The 23514-nt window shown below is 41.8% G+C and overlaps 1 protein-coding gene across 2 annotated transcripts in view; it reads right to left on the bottom strand.

Moving 5' to 3' along the window:
* Window positions 1-23514, bottom strand: part of EPAS1 (endothelial PAS domain protein 1) — a 76809-nt gene that overhangs the window by 17528 nt on the left and 35767 nt on the right. For both annotated transcript variants that reach the window (XM_063390816.1, XM_063390817.1), the window contains exons 2-6: window positions 17546-17736; window positions 7177-7328; window positions 6549-6633; window positions 5950-6068; window positions 5652-5854 (exon numbers count right to left, since the gene is read on the bottom strand). In XM_063390816.1, coding sequence (XP_063246886.1) covers window positions 5652-5854; window positions 5950-6068; window positions 6549-6633; window positions 7177-7328; window positions 17546-17736 — 750 coding nt within the window. The remainder of the gene's footprint in view (window positions 1-5651; window positions 5855-5949; window positions 6069-6548; window positions 6634-7176; window positions 7329-17545; window positions 17737-23514) is intronic.

The following is a 23514-nucleotide window of genomic DNA, read 5'->3' as shown; positions in this document are numbered from 1 at the left end:
ACGTGAAAAGATAGAAGTAAGTTATCAAAAAATTACCCACAAACCCCACAACACTGGCTAAGTTCTAAATCCATGCCTGCTAACAGTGAAATACTAATGAAAAGTAATTGTTTTAAAATAGTTACTTTAAAAACAATAATAAATAGCTAAACAGCCCCTATGCTCTCATTAACTGATCTGTTCATCTGTTAACACTATTCAGATTCATTCCACTTCTCTTTGAAGGCTCCTCAGATTGACATGATTTTTTGAAACAATTGTAAAATGTTCCATTTTCCCACTCACAAAACCCCCCTAAAACTGGCTGACAGTGTTTCCTAAATACATTTTAAAATACCACTCTTTTATAAAAAACACTCTCTCTCCAATAGTTGTTATCTCTATTAGTTTTGGATACACAGACTGGCAGTTCACACCCTCCTTTATTCCTCCCATGGTGCTGTTGACCCTGAAAAGCTTAAAAAAATCTTGTAGGCTGCAGGCTTTGCAGGGCTGGAAATCAGGTTAATGTATTTCACGCCACATTATGCACCAGGGTTGAAGTGGGCAGCTATCCCTATATCCATCACACTCATCCTGTGGCTCTCCCAAGATGTTCGTGGAAGAAGATGGGGCAAAGCCAAGACCAGTCCCTGGGACAGGAGGCAGAGTGTTTTGGCACAGGTCCTTGTACTGGCCTCACCGGAGCATTACTTGGAGGTTTGCCAGTGAGGTGCACCCTCTGAACGCTGTGTGCTCTCCACAGGATCCTTTTAGCAACACAAAATGCCAAGTGAGCACACAGAGGACTAAATGCAAAGGAAAAGGCATCCCATGGAGGTAAGAGAAGGCGGAGTACGTAGCTAAGAAAGTCAGGAAAATGTCTAAACCTCATGATACCAAAGGATCATTTGCAAAACTGAGTGCAGGCACAAGGCATCAACTTTTGTTTAGACTCCAGGCAGAAAATTGCTCTTTGTGCAAGCTGTGGAATGACAGAATTAGAAAACAAACTGTATGGTGGTTTTGGATGGCATTCCTGTCATGGTAGGCTTTGTGTTTCCTTTGCATGTGTAGAATGCTAATTAGTAAGATAATAATAATTTTTTGTTGATGATGACAGGTGGGCTGTGAGGCTGTTTATTTTCCTGTTACCAACTCATTTCTGAGAACACAAATACCTTTGGGAGAATCTTAATTTTTGCCAGACTGGCATTTCAGTTTTCTAAGCTAAACTTGTCATCATGATGTACAGGGGTCAAAATCTCAGAAAACACAGTGAAGAGGTGGCCAATAGTCATCTGCAGTAGATCTGTCCCAGCTGCCACCACTCAAGTGTATTTTGAGCATTATTTCAATTTCTCTTAAATATACAATATACATAAGTCTCTTAATATTGAATTTTTGGGACATGGAATAATGGCAAATGTTGTGCTTAGGGTATGCAATAAAGAAACAAGCAATCTGAATCCTATTTCTAGGTTTGTACAACTTTGCCCTATTTTACCTCTTTGAGATATGGCGAAGCAATCAAAACTCACTGCTTTGAGGCTGCATTTCCTACAAGATGAGCTAGTTCAAGTATTTTTGTTTTTCTTAAAATTCTGCTTCTCTGTCCCTTTATAGGAGCACAAAGCTTTTTATTGTATACCATTTCTTGAGTTAAAATAGTATGGTAGGAACCATCAGAACCGAGAAGTCAGGCTCTGGGAAAGACTGCTCTAATGTTTACTGCTTATAAAAAATAGCCGGGTGTATATAAAAAACATCGCGCCCTGTGCGGACTGTGTGTGTGAGGGTGTGGATCTCTTAACAAAGTCTTTCTGTATTCAAACTGTTACCAAGTTATTGAAGTTAAATTGGTCTTGAGGATACAAACAAAACCAAGTTATACTTAAAGCAGAACGAGTTTAAAAAAAAAAGAGGAAAAAATAATAAAGCCTAACACAGACACTGTGCCTGGGGTAAAGCAATCTGTCAGCCTGCTAGAGCAGGCAGTGGGGCAGTCTTGCCAACTAACCACATTTCCTCTCAAAAATATTCGTGGCTGCTTCTACTCTAGCCCTGGCCAACAAATAAAAACCCAACAAAATGCAAAATCCTGGGATCCCTGGCTACTGACTACTGACTCCTGACTACTAAGCAGGATGGATAGCCTGGTTAGGTGTATCTGTCCTGCAAGGCAAGAAAACTATACACATACACGAAAATCTTCACCAGGACTGTCACTCCCACTTGTTTTGTCAACCGAAATCATGGTTTTGTTTGTTATAAACAAAAGAAGTAGGTCAAGAATTTTTACTCTTATATATGACATATACCAAAAGTCAGTTTTGTCAAACATGGATCTTTGGCTTCAGATATCACCACTTTACCTGTCTCCAAACTGCATTTTCTCCTGAGCAGGAATGAAAGGGGAAGCATTCAAATACTTCCCCGTGTTCTCATTTAACTTAAAAATATTCCCCAAGTATAGGTCAAATGACAAATTGACTTAAATCCTCCTCCAAAGTCTTGTGCCTGAATATTTCTTATTTACTGGAACATAACTGGTAACACAATATAACTCAGTTTCCTCTCAGCTGGGCACAGCCTGGATCCTACATGGATACTCATAGGGAAAATCCAACTGGGACCAACACTATGGCATTGCATCTCCCTGCACCATCCTATTCTAAATTACCACATATCCTCCACTGCTCCTTTTGTCTTCTTAAATTCTACCATTAAAATGCCCCAGTCAGGAAAAGGAAGAAAAGGGTATATAACTAATTTGGTTTCTAGTAAGCAGGGACAGACAGATCCCCCACAGCAAGCCATGCCTTCAAAGTAAGTGCAGATGCCACAAGGTAACAAAATTGCCTTTGTACAAAGACATGCCTTTTCTTCTGACTAAAACACCCTCACTGGCAATCCTTCCTGACATAAAAGCATTGTGCAGCTAAACTAAACCCTCACTTGGATTATTAAACTGTACCACTGATCAGCATTTCTGTATTACAGCTAAAATAATCCTTCCTGTAAACCACTTAGCCAAGATAAGTGGAGCAAGGGAACAGTTCTAAATCACTCTCCAGGAATGGCTGAAGCAGGCATTTGAGAGAACAACCCTTATTTATTATTCATATCCACAGACCTTTCTCTACAGGCTCATCACCTTGTAAAAACTGTTTTAGGAATACAAACATATTCCACCTAACCACTGGCAAGTCATAGGCCCACATACATAATTTATTTTTGGAAGGCAAATTATATGGGCTTCTGTCTCACATGTTTTAAATGATGGCCAGTCTTGCCTGCTTCATATTACTTCATCTACCTTCCTAAGGACAAGACAACTAGTTCTTGTCATAAAATGCTGTAAGGTAGCCAGCCTTATTATGCATGCTGCTTTGTGACAGAGACTATGAGCTTTCCTAAGGAAATTATACTCAGAAATCTGAGAGTTTCTTTGACTGAGTGCTTTGAAAATAAAAACTTCACGCTCCCTGGAAGCAGACCTGCCCACACCAGATGAACTGCTAGGAGGGTATCAGGACCACTGCAGAAGCCTGGGAGGCACACTGCCCTCACTGATACCAGCCCTGAACTGGAAAGAGGCTGTCCCTTATGGAGCAAGGAGCTGTGTCAGCCCTGCTGTGTCGCTGCAGAAAGGACAGAGGCTGTAGAAAAGAGTTTAGGCATCTGACTGGCACATGCTGCCTTCCCTCCTCCGTGCCCCAGCCTGGATTTACATTCTTGGCATAAGCTGCTCCTTCAATGCAATTTGTCTAGCAGCACTGAATTTGATAAGAACAGCCGAGTGTTTTGCATTTTTATGTGTCTAGTGATGTGTGCCTGCTGAAGAGAAATCAACATCCCTCTGGGAGGGAAGTGGGGCCAGCCGGATCTGCTGGGAAGGACCTGAAAGGGTTGTGAGGTCTTCCTCCTTCTCTGCCCTGGCTATCTTTTTGCAGTTTTACCAAAATCTGTGTAACACAGGAATGAAATATTCAACCAAAACTATCTAAAGTAAAAGATGTGCTACTTTGTAGTCTGGTTTTAGAGAAAAAAATCTCTAAAATCCCTACAAGTTCAATCTTCCAGAGGAAGCTGTTGTATTTCACTGCCATGTGAAACATTTTCCCTGTAAATCAAATGCTCACTATTTAAGACAAGGCATAATATATCATTATTTTTAAAATAAGTACGTGTATCTTTAATGGAATAGCATCAGTCCCTTTAATTCTCATTTATAATTGCTTATGCATTAAGTCTTGCAGAGACACGTGAATACTTTACTTTTGCAATAAAACAAAATCCTCTGCTACTCTCCTGTAGCCTGCCACTGAACGGCCCCAGTAACTCAGAGCACATTACTTTTAATAATGAGTCACTACCATATTGTTGCTTCTTCTTCTAGCAGCAACATCCTATTAATATCTCAATATTTTCATGCTGAAAATATTAACAAAGGAAAAAGTCTGATTGTGATTACATCAGAGACCATTTCTAGTTATTTGTTGCTCAGTTCACAGAGAGGTCAGAAGGTCAGTCACAAGTTTCACACTTGCAATCTTGCTTACATCCACAGCTGCTAACACTGCAAGTTTATATGGCTGCTTCATCACATTGTTTAAAAAATAATCTTACCTAGCAAAGTTTAAAAAAACCTTTGAAGGCTGAAGAAATCAATGAAGATGTTAGTCCTGTGAGTTTCCACATAAGTTTCAGGCATGTGTATAACCCCACTGATAACACTCCAGGCCTCAGAGGTTGCCAGCATTCTCTGAATTTCAGGTGACCAATTTCTTTAGGTTCATTTTAAACTCAGGGATGACCTCATAAACTTAAAAAAAATCAAAACAAACCCCAAACCTACAGCAGTAAAGACAGGACTTTCTGGGCAAATGGAGGACAGGAAGACACTTCATGGGAAGGGATCTCTGGCTCACTCGCATGCATGGAAGAAGCTTATCACAGAACATAGGGAGAAGAGGTAGATGGTATGAAATGCCTTGGAGATCCCAGGACAAGTCAGGCAGGTGGAGACTCGAGGGATCTCCATTTTTCCACTCAAGAGTGAAGTGTGGAGAGCAGAGGACAACCCCTTGCCTGATCCAAGGTCCTTCCCTCCCTTTCATTTCATCACTAAAAGGCGCAGGGAGATAACCAATAAAGGCTGTTTGCTTTTCATTGAGCAAGAGCCTGCAACTCCATTTCCGAGCAGCAGGTGCTCTGGGTGCCTTGGCAATTCTTGGTTAATGTGGAGCATGAAGTACTTGCCAGCTAACTGATAACAGCACCCTGGGCCAAAGCAGCCGTAAAACAGTCCTTGACTAAGGTCCGTACGCGTGCCGTGGGACACGCGCTCTGAAACACAGGAACCCTGTACACCCTTCAGTTTGTTAAACCCCAAGAACCTGACGTCTGTGGCTCCAAGTTGCCTCATCTTCTGCCAGTAAAACTGAATTCCTCACTTGGCAGGATGAGGCAGTACAGCAGGAATACAGTTTCACCAAAATGAAATTTTTGAGGTGGATTAAGTGAGCCACTAAATAGCTGTTTTGGTAACAGGCTGAATTTTCTTCTGCTCCTTGCTTACCAGGTCCACACAGGACGTTTGGAAGAACTGCTTGTTTTGTTCAAGAGGATAAAAACACCTCTGGAAAGGAAAAATGAATGGAGCATACCTGTCATCACAGTAGGTGAATTTCATGTCCATGCTGTGGCGGCTCAGGAAGGTCTTGCTGTCCAGGGGGATATCGATGTTTGAAGGGTGCTGAATAGGCTCGCACATTATTATAAGGCAGGTGAGAAGAGGCTCCTTGTAACCACACAGAGTGTGAGGAGGGCAAGTGTTATACACTTTAACTTGTCCAGTGCAGTGCAAAACCTGAAATAACAAGAAACAAACTTAGGATGTACTTTTTCTCCACGTCAAAATGTCTATTAAAATCAAACACGCTTAATTTGGCTCAAATATTGTACCTTCCATGTGGCAGATTTGAGGTTAACAGTTCTGCCTCTGTTGGTAACAGTGCATTTCATCCTCATGAAGAAGTCACGCTCAGTTGACATCTCTTTGCTTTTCTTTCCAAAGCCTGGACCTATATAGGGAAAATTAGTTTTCTCATTTTCCTTCTTGATTTCTTCTACTTATAAGCATGAAAGATTCAACAGAAACAACAGATAATTTACTTGCAGAGACCATCAAAGATGCATTGATCACTGCAGAGCAGTTTGTGGAGCTCAGACCTAAAACTTTAGGTGGAACTTAAATAGGACTTTATGCATTTTAAGCTATGTTTTAGCTTTCAGCACATGAATCTTTCCACAGTGTTACAACTGAAAACATTATACCCATCTAAACCTGATGAAAGGAAAATACGAGACAAATAGTTCCTTAGTACTATCGTATTTAAGCAATATTTGGCAAAACAAACTGAATCTGTAAAGCTGATAACAGTTAATGGTTACTGCAGGAATGAAAATTCCTTTTACTGTGATGAACAGATCTCCACTACTAGCCATTCACTTAATTTAGTTATTTCCAAAACAAACAGGGACTTTTGTATTTTCATTATTACCATTTTTCAGACTCAGATTCTCTCGAATTTCTTCATGGTCACATGGATGAGTGAAGTCAAAGATGCTGTGTCCAGTGAGCTCCACCTGTGTGGAAGTAAAAGCTACACATAGCCAAATCAAAGCAACTGAAAGTAACTATCTGTTTTTAAAAACAATTGATGAAACTGGTCTCTTGAACTAAGTGCATTAAAACAGGCTTCTCACAGACACAAATCCCACAACCCTGCCTTTGTTTATCCTATGCATAACTCCTCATTTTCTCCCCAGAATGATTCTCTTATCTTAGAATTTGCACAGTGCAGTTAACAGTCAACACCACTTGTTAATTCCAACACAGGAAAAAACTCCCAATCCACAAAGCAGAAAGGGGAAACCCAAAAGAGCAGCTCTATCCCCTGTGTCCCAAAGTCTAAGGCACAAAGAGAATAAATGTCTTCTCATCTCCCCAGTAAGATCTTGAAAGGCAACTCTGCAGTCACGATGGACACTACAACTTGATAGGAAGGGAGAGGGAACAAGAGAAGTAAGACATTTCCAGTCTTTTTTTGCAGTGACACACAGCTGGTTTTCTGCATTTAAACCTAAGAGTTGTTTCTATGAACTGTATTACAAAAAGGGACAGGTTACCTGGGTAAGACCCATATACTTGTTGACATTCTCTGACAAAAAGATCATGTCTCCATCCTGTGTCACCACAGCAATAAATCCCTCCAAAGCTTTCAGGTACAAGTTGTCCATCTGCTGGTCTGCCTCTAGTTCATTCTCATTATCAGCACATACTGAGAAAAAAAAGAAAAAAAAGCATTTAAAGCCTTCAGCATGCCAGCCAGCCTTTTGTAATGCAAGCACATCTGGTTGCAAGGCGACAGAATATTTTTCTGCAGTTAAAATTTCCTTTCATCAAACCTCTTCTGGTGGGACCTTCTGAACAGCATATGAAAAGGATGCCCTTATCACTAGAAAGGCAGGAGATACTTTTCTAAATGTTTTGGAAAATGCAATTCCCTCTCTTCACCTTTAGCATGTTTCTGCAAGACATGTTTTCAGTCACTAACACCTGCAGATGCAAATGACTGAAGTGCGTCTTCTTTGTGCACGTTCTCTTGGTCACTTGCAGCATTTGTACATCCTAACAGGCACAAGGTAGAGAGTAATTCTTACAGAAGGTATATAAATCTGTGCATCCCTAACAAACACCTAACAGGACTCTTCTGTCAGGTTAGGCTTTCTAAGAAGTTCAAATACAGCTCCTACAAAACGTGCCTAAACAGACCTCTTCACTCAGTACAGACACATCTCTTAACAATACTTTGATAGAAAAAAGTAGAAAACTGCTCCCTTGAAGTCATTCTGAGTGAATCTCTTTGTCATCATAAATCTCAGTATTCTTGGAAAACCACAGATCCATCTCACTGATACCTGCTTTTTCATCTGCAGACCTCAGAACTTCCTATGTTCCACTCCACCAAAGTCTGACAAGCTTCATCACCCACCCACACTTCCCCTGTCCTGCAAGGAGAGCCTCAGACTCTGCCCATGTCCTAGCTGTTTGCCTATGCATGTTCATGAACCCAGAGCACCTTAGTAATTTCTAGGAAAGATATGCCACGGTTCAGCTGAAACCTAAGGCTGTGCTAGAATGTTTGTTACAGCGTGGTTTTTTTGGTTATTACATTTTCCTGCTACCTTTTGGCTGCAGTGTAGTGACAATCGATGGCACTGTGATGCCCTCGTCATGTGTGCTCCACACAGCCCATCTGGTGCCATGGGAGGCAGCACGTGGCAAAGCTGCAGGCAGGGTGTGAGGGGACAGCCCTGCTCCTCCTGATACCACTCACACAAATGCCCATTTCCCTTCTATGCTTTTAAGCATGTCTCAGCTCCAGGAATAAGACGCTATCAGGGAATGACATGCAGACAAGCTAGTATCAAAAAAAATCTGTGTAGGAGCTGGCCCATTAATTTCTTGATATGTTTTACGTGAAACTTCTGGAATTATTTTTTTACAAAACCATTTACAGATATTGTATCTGGTCTGTACCTCAGACATGCTGTGATGAGCTTATCTTTACAGTTTTGTCAGTCAGCCTGCACATTTGTGATCGGTCATTGTAAATGTCATGGTAAAGCTCTTATTTTGAAGGGAAAAAACAAGTAAAAGAAGAAAAAAATCCCACCTTATTGTCTCAGAATAAAGAATAACCAGCTCCAAAATATAGGGCCATGGGTAAGTCCCACCTAGATCAAAGGTGCCCTAGACCCCATGGCAGCAAGGATGATGAGAAAAGAGCTCAAGCAATTCTGCTCTCTGTGCTCCTTCCTGGTGGCACAAGAGTGCTCCAGGCTGGGCCCACCACCAATTTTGCTGTCCAGAGGCTCCAGCCATAACTGCATCAGCCTTACTTGCAAGAACAGTGGGACACAAACAAACTTCTTGGAGAAGTTGCTCTTCTTTGATGGTTTAATGTTGCAATTTCAGCTTACAGTTTGTTCTGTAATACACATAATGTAAGCACTTGAGAAAAGTCATTAATTTTCGTTCTTTTCCTCAGTGAAACAGCACATTGATCATATTCCTTCCTGTTTCTTGTTGAAATACTCATCTTGCAAGAAGTCTAGAAGCTTTGTAAAACATTATATGGTTTGGGTCTGTTGCCTTTTTGAATAGGGAAGAGGCTGAGCAAACCTAATGCAGTTTTTACTTTGAAGCACTAATGAGGGATGATTAAAGGATAAGTTTGATCTCCACAGCTCCTGGAACTGCATCTGCTAGTGCCTGAGGATGGACTGCAAGCGAACCAAGAGGGATGGGCATTCGCAGTGCAGAGCCCAGCAAACACTGCCTGCAGCAGGTAAGTGGTGACAAAAACTATGCTGGCTGCTGCTGTATCCTCCTGTTCCTCAACATCCCTCCCTGGCAGCAGCCCATCACACACCATGCAGACAAGGGAAGGAATGGACTCAGCCCCAGAGCCACGGAGAGCACCTGGTTTATCACCCTTTGCCTCTCAACAAGACTGGTGGCAGGGAAGAGAGGATGCTCTCTGGGGATGGCCAGCACAGGCTGGGAATTTATCATTTCACGTCTCTGCACTGCAATTCTGGCTACACATGCAGGGGCCAGTTCCTCCTCAGTACAAAGCAAATGACTTCAGGAAATTACATCAGGACTAGCATTTAAAATACAGAAAAATATACAATAATACATTTGAATAGTATGCACTTTGACTAAAATGACATTTAGGAAAGGAAAAAGAAAAAAAAAAGAAAAAAAAAAGAGGTAAGTGACCATCTGCTCCCAAGCTTGTTTCTGCTGCGTAAAGAATGTCAAGGGTCTTTTTTTACTTTTCCGGAAGCAAACAAATGGTTTATTCAGCAGGGATCATGGCTATAGCCCAAGACAATCAGCCAAGTGTGGGTTCAGAGAAAAAATGACTTTTCAGCTCTAACCCCGGACCCTCCTTTCCATTTTTTTCCCAGCTCATTAAGTTTGCATTAACAAAACATGACCATTCAAAGGCAGGAAGGCTATTCAAAGCATTTGTATTCTTAAATGCCTCCAACAGTGAAAGACAAACACTTTACTTGTATTATCAGATGATTAAGTTTGCTTTTCTATGTATATAAATTATATTACTTATACAAACACACACAGAGGACATGGATCACTCACATCAGGGCTGCAGGTTCAACCCCTTAAGGTCTGAGCTGAGCACAGCACTTAAAGATACAGTCAGCTTTAAAGCATGTGATTACAGGGGTTTGTGGGATCAGAGTTCACTGTTTTTATTAAAATTATCTTTGTCCAGCTGGAGGCATCTGTGATGTGGACAGGGAGAAGGGAGAGAAGATTGTTTGTGCTGCTGTGCACCCCGTCTAACCTAACCCAAAAGCACAACCAAGGTGTTTTGCAGACAGGCTCTATCCTCCCTGGTAACTCAATAAAGCCCACTGCACCCCTCCTTTCTCCTCAGCAGCCCGGCTGCAGCAGGAAAGGGGAGCAGGCAGATACGGGTTTCTTGAGGCACTTAATAGGGCGTGCTCACGTTTCACAGACGAGGAAACTGCAGGCACTCTCAGGCACACAGAGGTGGGTGCCAAGTACCTGCAGAGCCACTCTGCTCTCTTGCCCATCTATTTGGCCTGGCCCCCAGCAGCCTACCCCGCGCAGCTCCAGCACTGGGGAACACACCAAAGGTGCTCATGTCTGCGACTGTTCCCAGGTTCTCTGCAAACACAGCCCCAGAAGGTGGCATCTGTGCTAACCCGCTGAAGCAGGTCAGCTACCTGAGGATCCTAAGGCTGCAGCAAAGAAATATGCTGGGCTGCACTGTGGCAGCCCTGATACGCCCCGTATCAGGTAACTTGGTATAATTATAGTAATGTAAATAATAAATAGGAGTCTCTCCTATGGCTGCAGTGTCAGCATTAGAGCATATTCCCTTTCTCCTGTGGAAACCACTAGCTGCTAATACAAAGAGGATACACACATTTCAGGAGAATGATACATCAGAAGCAATTCAGTCATTGCCGCTAGCAAAAATCTGATTTGTTTCAAAAGATTCTATTTTACAGATACAAAACAAATAATCGCATGTCTCCTGCAAGCTCCTCCCAGAAATCCCTATTGTGTTTCACTTTGCTTTTAAGTGTCTTCATTATTTTACCTTGGGGCTGAACGGAGCATTAGTGTAAGAAAGTTCAGCTTCAGATGGAAAATATTAGAGAAAGCTGAGACCAAATGGAAGTGGGAAGTTAGCATGAGGAGGTGAGAGCAGAACTTCAGCCTTGGGTTTCCAATAGGTCTGAGGTCACTTTATCCAGAGAGCAGCACCTCATGGAACTTGGCAGGTTTTCACAGGTCTTTGGGAAGGGTAAGAGTGGGACCCAGTTTACACTGATTTTTAGGGAGCGGAGGTTTTTTTGATTGATTGTTTTTTTGTTAGCACTGCATTTCAAAATAGCTGCTAGCTAAATTTTGAAATGAGGATGTGTTTCTGTTTTTTTTTCCTACGACTTTTTCCACCTCCCTTCAACTAAGGGGGGGTACCTCAGTTCAGACATCATGACAGTATAGCAGGGAGGCTGGACTGCAAATATGCCAGTTTAAATTAACAGCACATTCAGCAGAATGAAGTGCTGTGATATTGTCGTTCATATTACAGCTACTTGACGGAGCTCAGCCAATATTGTGTTCATGTAAAGCTGGAAAGCCTATAGAGAAGGAGAATTCCTGTCTAGGGGAGATAGGGAGATGCTGAAACATGTCAAAGAGCCTCATAAAACTGCTGCTGTGGCCTTCCTGGAAAGACTGTCAGAGCTATAGGAGAACCAGGAACAGCAATGGTGTCCCATGTACCAACATTTGATGGGTTACCCACTGCTCACTTTACCCCAAGGCAGTATTCCTTAAATTTTGATACAGTATTTTTATGTCTCAGTCTGTATTACATTTTGATAAGTATTTATTTTGACAAATTTTCTAACCACCAAATAGAATTTATTCATTGACAAGAAACTTTGAACTGTAATGGCAAATGCCTGTTGCAGTGTTTATGATAACCTTTTATGCTAAAAATAACTTTTGTAAACAAGCTTTGATTAATTCTCACTGTCAGGATGTGCACTGTTCCCAAGTTTAAGAACACTTTTTCCGTAGATGCTTGCTCATTTCCTTCAGTCCAACCTCTTGGAACAAGTCTGAAGGCTCAAAAATCAGGCTTCTCCTTAAAAGAAATAACTGTGCAGGTATAAACAACCTCCTAGCAAACAGCCTATAACTCCTCTCAACACCTTTGATCTCACTCAAAGGGGTCTTTCTGGTCAGTTCGGAGGTAGACAATGATAAAATGTGTTTCTACTGGAGGTCACATCATCACCTGCACAGAATTTTCCTGGCTTTGTCTCTCATCCTGGTTCCTATAAGCATCAGTAAGTCGCTTACATACTGTGCATAACTGATACCAGGCTACAGCTGCCACTCCAGAGGAGGGTTGTAAAACCTGCCTGATGGCAGCAGGCGAAAGTTAGGGAAGATCTAAGAGCAGCTTCATCCTGCCTCAGAGAGAGCAACTTTGAGACAGACTTGTCTCTTCCTGGTTTCTTGTTTTCCATCAAAGGAAAGCGACTGAATTTTTCCCCCCCCTTTTTTTTTTTCTGTCTTGACAGGGCAGTACATCCTGTTCAAGGGGATATTTTCAATGTGTTCAATAAAAGCTTTCAATTTAGGTACATCAAGAAAAAGCTACTCCTAAACTTGAAGCTTCCTGAAGGGCTCTTATCTCCAAGTGCACAAGCAATCTTGGATAAAGAAAACACTTATGTTAGTGTTGTTTTGATTGCAGTTTGTATCTAGCCAAATCATTCATATACTGCTCCCAGGAACTTGCTTGGAGTCCTGCAGCCATCCGTTTTGAGTGTTGGGAATACAGCACCCCATCAGACCAGGCTTTGAGTCCCATGGGACCTTTGGGTGCACCTTCCCTGAAAGGGAACATCACTTCAAGCAGCTGAAGCACTCCACACCCCACTCACTCTCATTCCTAGCAGCATGGTTGGCATAAAGCTATTTTTCCAATTTAATAAAAGCAATCCAGTAGACGTGCTATTTTTAAAGCACTGTTTTATGCCACAATGGTCTGACATTAGATGCTGCTTGTCCAGACATTCAAAAACAATGCCCACATCAGTTCTCCCTGCAGTCTGTCCTCTCCCTTAAAAGCCTAGAGAAAAGCTATTTTTTCCCCTTCTGCTCCCTGCTGGCTTTCCGGCTCTGTTGTCTCCCTCCCTTGAAACCTTCACACTGGCTTCCTTGTGGCCTCCCTTCTCCCAAACAACTTCCTGTCTGTATCCCTGCTCCCTCCCCATTGCTGCTGCTGTCTGCCTGCACAAGAACAACTCCCAGCCAGTTTCCTTTGCTGAATTTCTGCACAGAAAAGACACCCGGGTGACCACACAATTGGGATGGGATTAAGGCAAGCCAATAAAATTGTGTCTGCCTGATTAGCCTGATTAAAAAGTCCGTAGTCCTGGCACAGGGAAGCTCACTGTACCGAAGAGTTCTGGTTCCTGTAACACCTTTAGCATCATCTCGGTTCAAATAAACACTTAAAATTACTGGCACGGTGCATACAGGCTTCCTAAAATGGATTCTCCTGCTCATATTCAGACAAAAAGAGACTGTCTGAGGCAGCCTTAGCAGCAATGCTAGCTGTTAACCAAGGCAGCCTTTCTTTAGCAGAAGTCATTATTTCTCTTTTGCCATCTATTAGCTCCCCCAAAAGCATCAGCCTTACTTACTCGCTATACTAGAAAATAATGTGGGAAAAGTACTGCTAACAGTTTTTCTTACCACACTAAAGGACATAAGAACCCAAATCCAAAAGCTCCACTACTGATAAGCATCAGAATGCCTATTTTCAGCAACAGCTTTATGGGATCAAAACCTTTACTTGAAATGAACAAAGATCAGTTCTAAATTTATCCCAAACATTTGAATATGATGATGGCAAAAATGCATTATGCCAACAGAATTAGGAGACATCTTGAAAAATATTTAAGATGATCGTAATTAAATATTTCTACTTAACATTCCAATTATACCGTGTACTGTTCTGTGCACAACATGGAAACAGTATTATAAAGCTATTGTTTTAGTTTGCTTCCTGTGATACTAATCTCAATCAGGCCGTCAGACGAACAGCCTGCATTTCTAAATGTTAAAGGCTTCCTCTCCAACATTCCCACACAGAATTGCCTACTGTGAAAATCAAAGGGAAACGTGTTACTAAGTAAAGCAGCAATTTTTATAAAGCAAAACCTGGTATTTTTTACCCTTTTGAACTCTGAGATATACAACCAGCTATTTCCTATTATGATAGGATCCAAGGGCCAAGCCCAAGCCCTGCAATGCCTGCAGGAGACGTGCACTCTGCAGTCCAGAAGTCAGGATTTTTTGAGGCACGTAGCGGGAGAGCTTTCAATGAGGGCTCAGATTCAGGGGCTCTGCCATTCACCTGCTGGAAGAATGTGGGCATAGATTTTCCTTGGTCTTGGCTGCTCAACAGATAAATGATCATTATGCAGACTCAGCTAATAAAACAGCCCGAGTTACACAAGTGAAAAGCCCTATTCCGACTCAGGGAATAATAGGAAAGGGCATGAGACACTCAATGCCAGCAGAGTGAGACTGGCAAATTGCCTATAGCCATCTCCAAAATCCCACCTGGAGCATCAGCTTGCAGAAAGATGTGGGCACAGTCCTGGGAAAGGCCTTGTTCTCTCTGTTTCAGGCAAAATTGCCTTAAAACAGAGATGTGTTTGAGAATTGTGCCCACAAGCAGTAACACAAAATAAAATATGGTGTGCTAGTAGGTTTTGATAGACTAAGTCAGAAACAAGAAAAATGCTAATCAAGCAGTAGTTTTTTCTCTACCACGTTTTGAAGCTATTTTCAAGCTGCAGCAAATGTTATTTCAATGTCCAAATTGCTGACAAATACATTCACTTAACTCCAGTTTACAGTAGGTGTCCAGCCGAAATAATCAAAGCCATTTCAATAAAGATAACCTAAAGCAAAGAGGGGGTTTGCAGGCTGGAGTGGGCATTTGCTCACCCATGCACTTCCACCTCCCCATTTCCCAGTTCATCCATCAAGAGATGACACAGTGTTCCCCAGTCAAATCGGACTTCTCAAATGCAACAGTGTATTTATGGTCAAATTCCAGGCTGCTAAACACGCACATGAAACCTTTGCTGCAGCTTTGCCTGGGGCTCAGAATGTGTCCAAAGCAGAAGCAAGAACAGAATGAGCATAAACATCACCCAAGCCCATTTTCCATCTTGCTTCACACTTGTCAAAACCGGATAAGCAGCAAAGCTCTTGACCTGTGAGTCTCCAGCTGCACCAAAAACTACTGCTCTGAATTAAACTGGATGGCCTTCTAGTGAAAGCCAGTGTCCTTCTAAAGACTGACACCATTCAGAGGTCCACAAGGATAAGAAATTTAATTTATATGTTAGTTATTCTCAGAAGAGTAGATGAGCAGCAGAAAAGGTTTTCTGACTTGAGTTCTTTAATTAGAATTTCTATGAATGAAAATGAAATAGAAAATTTTTAATTTTCATTATCAGAAAATAATACCCAAAATTGCGTTTTAAAGTACTTCCAGTTCAATCCCTCAGAATAGAAACATCTAAGATTTTGAAACCCTTATCTACACCTCTGGTGCCTAAAGATGCAGCCATTGACAAATCTGCCTTTGACTAACAACACAAATTTCAATGAGAGGATTTACTCCAGGTTAATATTTGGACTGAGAAAGTGAGTGCATCAGATTTAAGGCTAAGCAAATAACTAATAGAGAAATCATGAAATATTAAAGCACGGCCTATTACTACTGTAACATTTTATTTCCAGATTCTTTTCTGCTGCTGGGTACTGGTGGTACTTCAAGAAAATGCAAATTGTCTACATGAATCACATTATTTTTCAAACACTGTCACAGAAATATGCCAGAAATATCATATCTGTATGGGTATGTATGAATACTATACACATATACTGAATTGTCATCACTATCAAATAATGTGTCTAAGCTTTAACACTATAGAAGCATCAAAATAAATGTTACTGGTCAACAGACTTTTTCCTCACTGAATAATGTAAATTAATTTGAAAAGTTCACTTTAATCTCTGCAGGTTAGCAAATGGTATATTTCTGATGATGACTGCATCCAACTATTTCATGTCAATTTTTACAGGCATGCACATTACTTATCAGTTACAGCCTCTCAAAAGTTTACTTTTCCTATGGCGTGTCCATCTCCCATTCATGCCATATAAATATTTGAAAAGCTGAGGCTGTGTTTTTATGAGAAAGTTACTAACAAATTGGCTTTGTTTAAGAACATTTACCTATTTACGCAACTTCTTCAAGTATTAGTTACATGATAAAATGAGAGATGATTTCCAAACACTGTTCAGCACATAAACTTTTCTTTTCACAGAAGTACATGATAAAACCACATTCTATAAGCTAAAATAAAAATACCTACATTTTATACAGTAGGCTTCAGCAAAAGCCAAAAGTGCTACAAGAAATTACAGAGCGCACAGAAGCAGAATTGAATTTGCCGTATCTTTCAGACTAACCAACAGCAAATTTGACCACAAAATGGGATGCTTCCTAATAACATTTATTAAAGTAATTGCTCTTGTTTGACTCAACTTTTCTGAGTAGAGGAAGTGCAATCGTGACCTTATTGGGAGTCTTGACATTAATGAAGGAAAAGACAAAATTCTGGGGTTACCATTCACAAACAATGCAGGCATTGTTTTCTTAACTTATTCTCAACATTCATAGGTCACCGTGTGAAAGTTCTGGAAACATCAGTTGTTTGCATTGATCTTACAGGCTACTCAAGCCACATATTTCCATCAAAGTGATTATTCAAGTATAGGGGCAAAATAAGAACATTCCTAATTTTATCAGTTTTCACAGGCTATAAAAATGATGCTTGTTCACATTTCCTACTACTCCAACATGAGCTAAACTGCTTGTGTAGAATCCACTCACATCAAATACTTAGAAGTTGTTTTAGCTATCTTAGTATAGCTTGTAAACAAGCTACCTACTACTCTTTGCCAGTGGATCACGCAATTACTCCTTTCAAACAAAGTATTGGACCTTCAGAGCATCTCAGTAGCTGTTTGAATGTGCAGGCAGCAACATGCTTGCCACGCCAAATCAAAAATGATTTGTTTCAGCACGGAAGCTTAAGCCATATGTTTGAATTCTGATTAAACTCTTAAAAGCTCAAAATCTCGTAGCTTAATAAACCACATTCAAGAGTTCTCAGAGGTTTTATTTAGAGAGACAAAAAACCTGCACTAATTGTTATTTTGGTAACCCTATAATCAGAGAAGTTCATGCATGATCTTACCAAGCTGCCATCAGCCAGCCCGGACAACTAACTTCTTTTAGCCAGATCTTACCTGAAGACAAAAGCTTATGAGTCCGTAGGAAACTGATTGCCAGGCGCATTATGGATGCCTTGTCCAGGTGGGAACTGATGTTGTGGGGCAGGGGCAGCTCATGTGCCAGTTCATAGAACACCTCGGTCTCTTTGCTTCGTCTGCATCTTGCTGCATCTCTTGATTTCTCCTTCCTCCGTTCGGAACTGCTCCTGTTAGGTTAAGAAGAGAAAGGAAAAAGCATTTCTTGAACTGCAATTCACAACTTGTGAGGCATTTACAAGAGCGTTATCTTCTCAGCAATGAATTCTGTCAAGTGTTTGAAATCCATTGGCCAGGCTTTAATACCTATTTGTGCCCTTTGAATGGGAATTAGGAGAGGACTGCCACAGCTGGAAAGAGCTCTGACTGTACATGAGTCAGCCTTTGAACGCCCTGAATCCCCACGCAGTACAACAGGATTGAGATCTGCCTTAGGAAAGAGATTCAAAATGAAACAGCAAACTATTATTTCTAGGATTCAGGAATCATTAAAAATAACTTCTTTATTTGTTCAATCTAAATTTACTTACTCTGGGACAGGGTGGCAATCCATTTTAAAGATAGAATAATTACAGTGAATATGGCTGTAACATAGATACAACAATGTTGTGGAGTTTCAATGGCTGCACTCCACATTAAAATAAAAGTAATAATAGAGTATCAAATTGCATTGGTCTATGGAACTGCTTCAGCTCTTGATTCAAAACTTGTCCAGAAAGCCATCTTTCTTTGACCATGAAGGGTGCAAAATGGAAAATACTGTTGCTTGAAAGATAGCCCTTCTTTGGAGAAGCTATTCTAATTAAATCACCATCTCTCCACCATCTATGAAAATAGATTCCTTCTTGAGTAAAATAACATAAGCAATAGAGCCAACCTTCTTCAAACTCCATGGAGAACCGAAGGGCAGGAAATAACAAAGGGAAGACGTTTTATGAAGCAAGTATGAAAATTTAAGCCACCAAGGGACGTAAAGCTAAATTTATCATGTGAGAAGAACAAGGAATACATTTATAATGGTTCTAGGATAGGGTGTTTTAAGAGCGAACTCTGCTGACTCTAGGGTTCTTCAATGAAGTACAGTTCTTATTTCAGAAGATGAAGCACCTGAATCCATTTAAAACCATGAGCCATTTCAACCCCACGTAGCTCTGCTGATACTAAAAGATCCTACACTTGCACGAGTTGACGTTTTGCAGTTGAGGATCACAGTCACACCAACACAAAATACATTTCTTTTCAGGCCAACTCTTGCAACAGTCCCCCAGTGCCACTCGACTGAGCACAGAACAGAGTGCTAAGTAGAACAGTTCCACTGTTTTTGCTGTTTTTACTGCACATTCATTTCTAGAATCACCAGCAGCACCTGTCTCCATTTGTGAGGCTCCCAAAAATGAAGCAGCTTATAACTTGTTTTTTCCAACATCAGTGTAAAATAATGAGCCTGTAAACTAAAAATGGACCAACCAAAAAACCCCACCCTTTCAAAACAAGGCATTTCAATGAATATATTCTGCTGCATGAAGATTATGAGGAAAACAAGTATTAATCACATCTCTTAATTCTAGAAACCGTTTCAATCATGACTGGTCTCATGCAAAACTCCCTAAAATAGAAGAAGAGTATTAATTCATAGTAGAGTATTCTAAAGAAGATTACTGTTTCTTGAAGGCCTAGACAGTCTGCAAAAGCATCTAGCACTGAAACCACAGGAAGCTTCAAAAATTAGTAAGAAGGTAAAACAGCCAGGATGTGCTTTAAATGCCAAGAGTAAAGTCACAAGAAGGTGTTTGCTGAGGCTCAACAAGGCTGGATACTCAACATCATCATTCAAAGCAGGAGGGAGCTCACAACACATCAGCAGAGCCCTTGGGCTGCAAAACACAAGAAGCTGGGTACATATGTGGGATCAGACAGGTGCTCACTAGTTGGTGTGCTAACAGGGCAAGGAGGCTCAGATTCTTACAGTATCTTCTCAAGATCTGTGATCAGCCCTCAGCAAACCATTTTCACAACTATTTTGCTCAAGGTGAATGTTTTATAACATGGTCTCTGTTACAGGAGGCATGTGCTGGAGGAGACCTACACACATTTCAATACAAAATGGCAGGATCCAACTGCAATAATTACTTTGGGGGTATTGCTGAAGCTAACAGCACCCTGCCTAAGTCTGAATCTAAAGGAAATTCACAAGGTGACACTAACTCATTACTTTTCTCCTTGCCAAGTAAGAGTCATACTACATCCATGTGAAAAAAAAAAAAAAAAGTCTCTTACCACTATCTGAGAAGATACAACAAAAAATGCCCCATGTTCTCCTGGGGCAGGTGCTGGCTACAGGAGAGTCATGTATAATACTTAATACTGATGGTACTTGCAGAAATATGTCTTGCTCCCAAAAGAAAAATGGGCCTACTCTGTGCCTATACAGATGCTAGACTGGGAATAAATCTCAGTTTCTAATTATACCAACCAAACAGAACAAAAACTATTTAGCAGTATTTGTGAGCATTTCCAATCACTGCTTGAAAAATATAACTTCAACCATAAATGAATGAGCCTGTTCTAAATCTAGAGGCCACAATTTTCACATTGGAACCAACCTGGGCATAACAAGATCCAATCCCTCCACATTTAAATATGAAACTTTGGGAACCAAGGCCAAAGCCAAGGTCACAATTTATACACTAAAAACAGGTTGTATAAGACAGGGTCTCTCGTGACACTACTGCAGCCACAAGGAAAAATATTTAGTTTTCTAACCTCTGTAAATATAATTTTGAAGTGTGGCTAATGAGACAAGCTGGTTTCAATAACCATGGGTTGGTCAAGGCTTCTAGTAATTAACACTATGAGCAGAGAAGGATTTTCTCTCTCTCTGTTACAGATGCTTTCCCTCAACACCGCTTCTGACTGTCCTGCTAAGGTCCTGTTCAGAGAGACATCTCCGTCCATTACGCACCACACAAGAGCTTTCTCACATCAGAAAACAAGGGGAGGAACTGGCCTGCCTGGTTGCTTTCAAAGTACTGTTTTGTTCATCCATTATCATTTTAAATAAACAAACAGCTTGCCCACTAAGCATTTTCCCCTTGTGGATTCATTCCTGCACCTCAGTTTTCCTCCCCATCTCCCCTCACACAGCACCACTGTTGAGTCGTGTTGCTATTGTAGCCAGGGCAGTGCAAGCCCACCAAGACCCAAAATGCCCCCATCCCGCTTCCCCACTCAAGACTTCCATCTACACGTGCTTGCTGTGCCTCCCAGGGATGTACATGTCAGAGATGGGTATTCTGTGCTTACTTGTCCTGGTTGCAAAAGACTCCCAAAATTGCAGCTGAGTGACAGAATTCTGCAAAAAGCAGTATTTTCATGATTTTTGTTTGAAACCACCCTCTTATGTGGCAGAAAAAGAGCGCACGCGTGCATCATCGCTTGGAGAAAGCAACGCGAGCAGAAACCTCTCTGACGGATTTCTAAAAGTGCAGATGGAAGAGCAGAGAAAGCCACCATAAATCAAGCCACCCGTATGCTGGTCCAATGTCCCAGGGTATTCCAAGGTAAGCCTCCAGGGAGCTCCTGGACACCTGCTCCTTCAGGAGGTCCCAGGATCAGCAGGATCAGACTCCACTGGGCTGCACATGCACCCTCACACTGCAGCCACAGCATAAATGGTCCCAATAAACCAAGAAAGGAATGGAGAAGCTTGAATTTCTTTTGGAAGTGGGGAAGCCAAGCTGTGGAATAGGTCTTGTGACTCCATACAGGACTTGGCTACATAAAACGTGGTCAGGAGAATTAAGAAGGAACAGGGAGGTGCCGGTTCCCAGCAAGGACTCTTCCTGGGCTGCTGGATGATGCGCCGGTGCTGCACGGCTTATGGGCGTGCAAGCCATTGGGAATGGAAGAGTTCCGGAGGCACAGGCAGTTCTGTGACACAGAACACAAGTACAGCACTGTACCCTCAGGACAGCTGTTTACATGATTTCCCACTCCCTCCTGGTGGGTTTAGTTTGCACTCTGAAAATAGAATTTATGGGCCAATGCACATGAGAAAAGATGACAAACAACTGGCAACTATTTGCGCTCCCAGGTGAAGCTTCCAAATTTTCATAAGCAGTTCTCCATGCTTCTTCCTAGAATCCAAACACCAAACTAGTCCCAGGGGTACACCCATGCCCAGGAAGAGAGCTCTTGATCTCACTGGGTGAAAACATTTCAGGTGATATAGGAATGCCTTGCATGGATCCCAGGAGCCAGATTCCTATCTCTTTGCTCATGTCCGGCAGGCCCTTGTAACACAGCTTCACTGAAATCAGCAGGAATGCCTGCAGACAAAGGTCTTGCACACCTGGGGTGAAGATCATAATCTGACTTTTTAAAGCCTCTCTTACTGCAGGACTGGAAACTTCAGGGACAGCAACTTATTGGCAAAACCTGAAGCCCCACATAACCCACTTGGTTTAAACAATCTTGCAAAACTACCACATCAGCTTAGGAATTGCCTTCCCAGTGCCCACTGCTGTGACAGGTCTGGGCTCCAGCAGCCAGGAAAACAGCTGAGGCAGCCAGCCTCAGCCATGGGCTGCACTGCTGCCACTGTCCTGCTGCAGCATCCCCAGAAGGTACCTGTGACAGGAGGATCAGCCCCACAAACAATGGGGGCACACAGACCATTCCCCGCCTGGGAGCTTCAGCACACAGCGTCACTCACTGATTCCAAGTTTGGCTAGGCACCCACACAATCCTCCTCAGCCAGAGACTGAGCTGAGGTTTCAGTCCTGTTTCCACTGACTGTGACTGTATTTGCTCTCTGCAGTTTCAATCCCACCAGTACTTTATCTCCACCAGTAATCCCTGCCCACCACCTCCACCCATACATCTGCCTGGTCCTTCCCGCAGGCTGTTCCAACCCGCTCAAAGCCCTCGTTACCCACTCAGCTGATGAGGGTGCGAGGCAGTCAGTGTCAGAGGTCCTCCCTTCTGCCAAGGACATTGGTGGTCTCCTCTAAGCTGATGGAGGGGACTTGCCAGGACAGCAATCTTCTGCTTGGAGTTTTGCTGCTCTTCACAATTCCATGTGGGTTGACACTCAGGTTGTACACGCACACACACACACACGATTGTTTAAGATTCAGCAGTGCAGCAACTGCACTGAATTACACTCCCACTGTGCAGGCTCCAGATCACAGAAGCTTTCAGAGAAACTGAAATGCACACCTTGCAGAAAAATATCTCATAAGTAACTCGGTAGCCTTCACTCGTACCTACGCTCTGTGTGACACATGCAGACAGCACTTTGAGTTATGCAGTTCAGACAGACCTGCTTGAGTTTACTTCGTGATTTTGGTGACCCTTGGACTTTGCTTCAAACTGCCATGTATGCAAGCTAGTAAAACAACAAGCATATTACTTTATGTCCAATGGCTGGTTATTAAATGTTTCTAGCTTCAGCACTTTAAAGGTCAAGAATCCACAGTTAAGTTGTCATATGAAATTTCTCTGGTAAATGCTCATTTTCAATGGTTTAGAGTTAAAGCATCAAATGCTAACCTGCAGAACAAGAAAAATACATTCTCTGGATGCAAAGATAAGAAAATCCTTTACAGTACAGATAAATGAAAAATCAGATGCTTAGCATAAAAAATTCAAACTAAACCTGTAAAAACTCAATGAGAGTATTTTAACAGGCAGTACCACCTTAGATAACAAAAAAGATTTATTTCAAACTAGCAAATCCATTTTTTGCTGAGTTTATATTTTGCATGACTTTCTGCTTGGCAAATCCCTAGTTGATTTGAACCAGAATAATAAAAAAGGAGTTTTGCTGACTGTGAGGCACTCCATTGCTATCTCAGAACCACACCACTTGACTGCCCCAGAGATGTGCTTGCAGACACCAAACAGCCAGCAGTCATGCTTACTTAGCCTTAAAATTCCTTCAGACA

Source organism: Prinia subflava, chromosome 2, assembly GCF_021018805.1.
Source record: "Prinia subflava isolate CZ2003 ecotype Zambia chromosome 2, Cam_Psub_1.2, whole genome shotgun sequence".
In the NCBI taxonomy this organism is placed as follows: Eukaryota; Metazoa; Chordata; class Aves; order Passeriformes; family Cisticolidae; genus Prinia; species Prinia subflava.
This window is presented reverse-complemented; position numbering and strand designations above follow the sequence as displayed.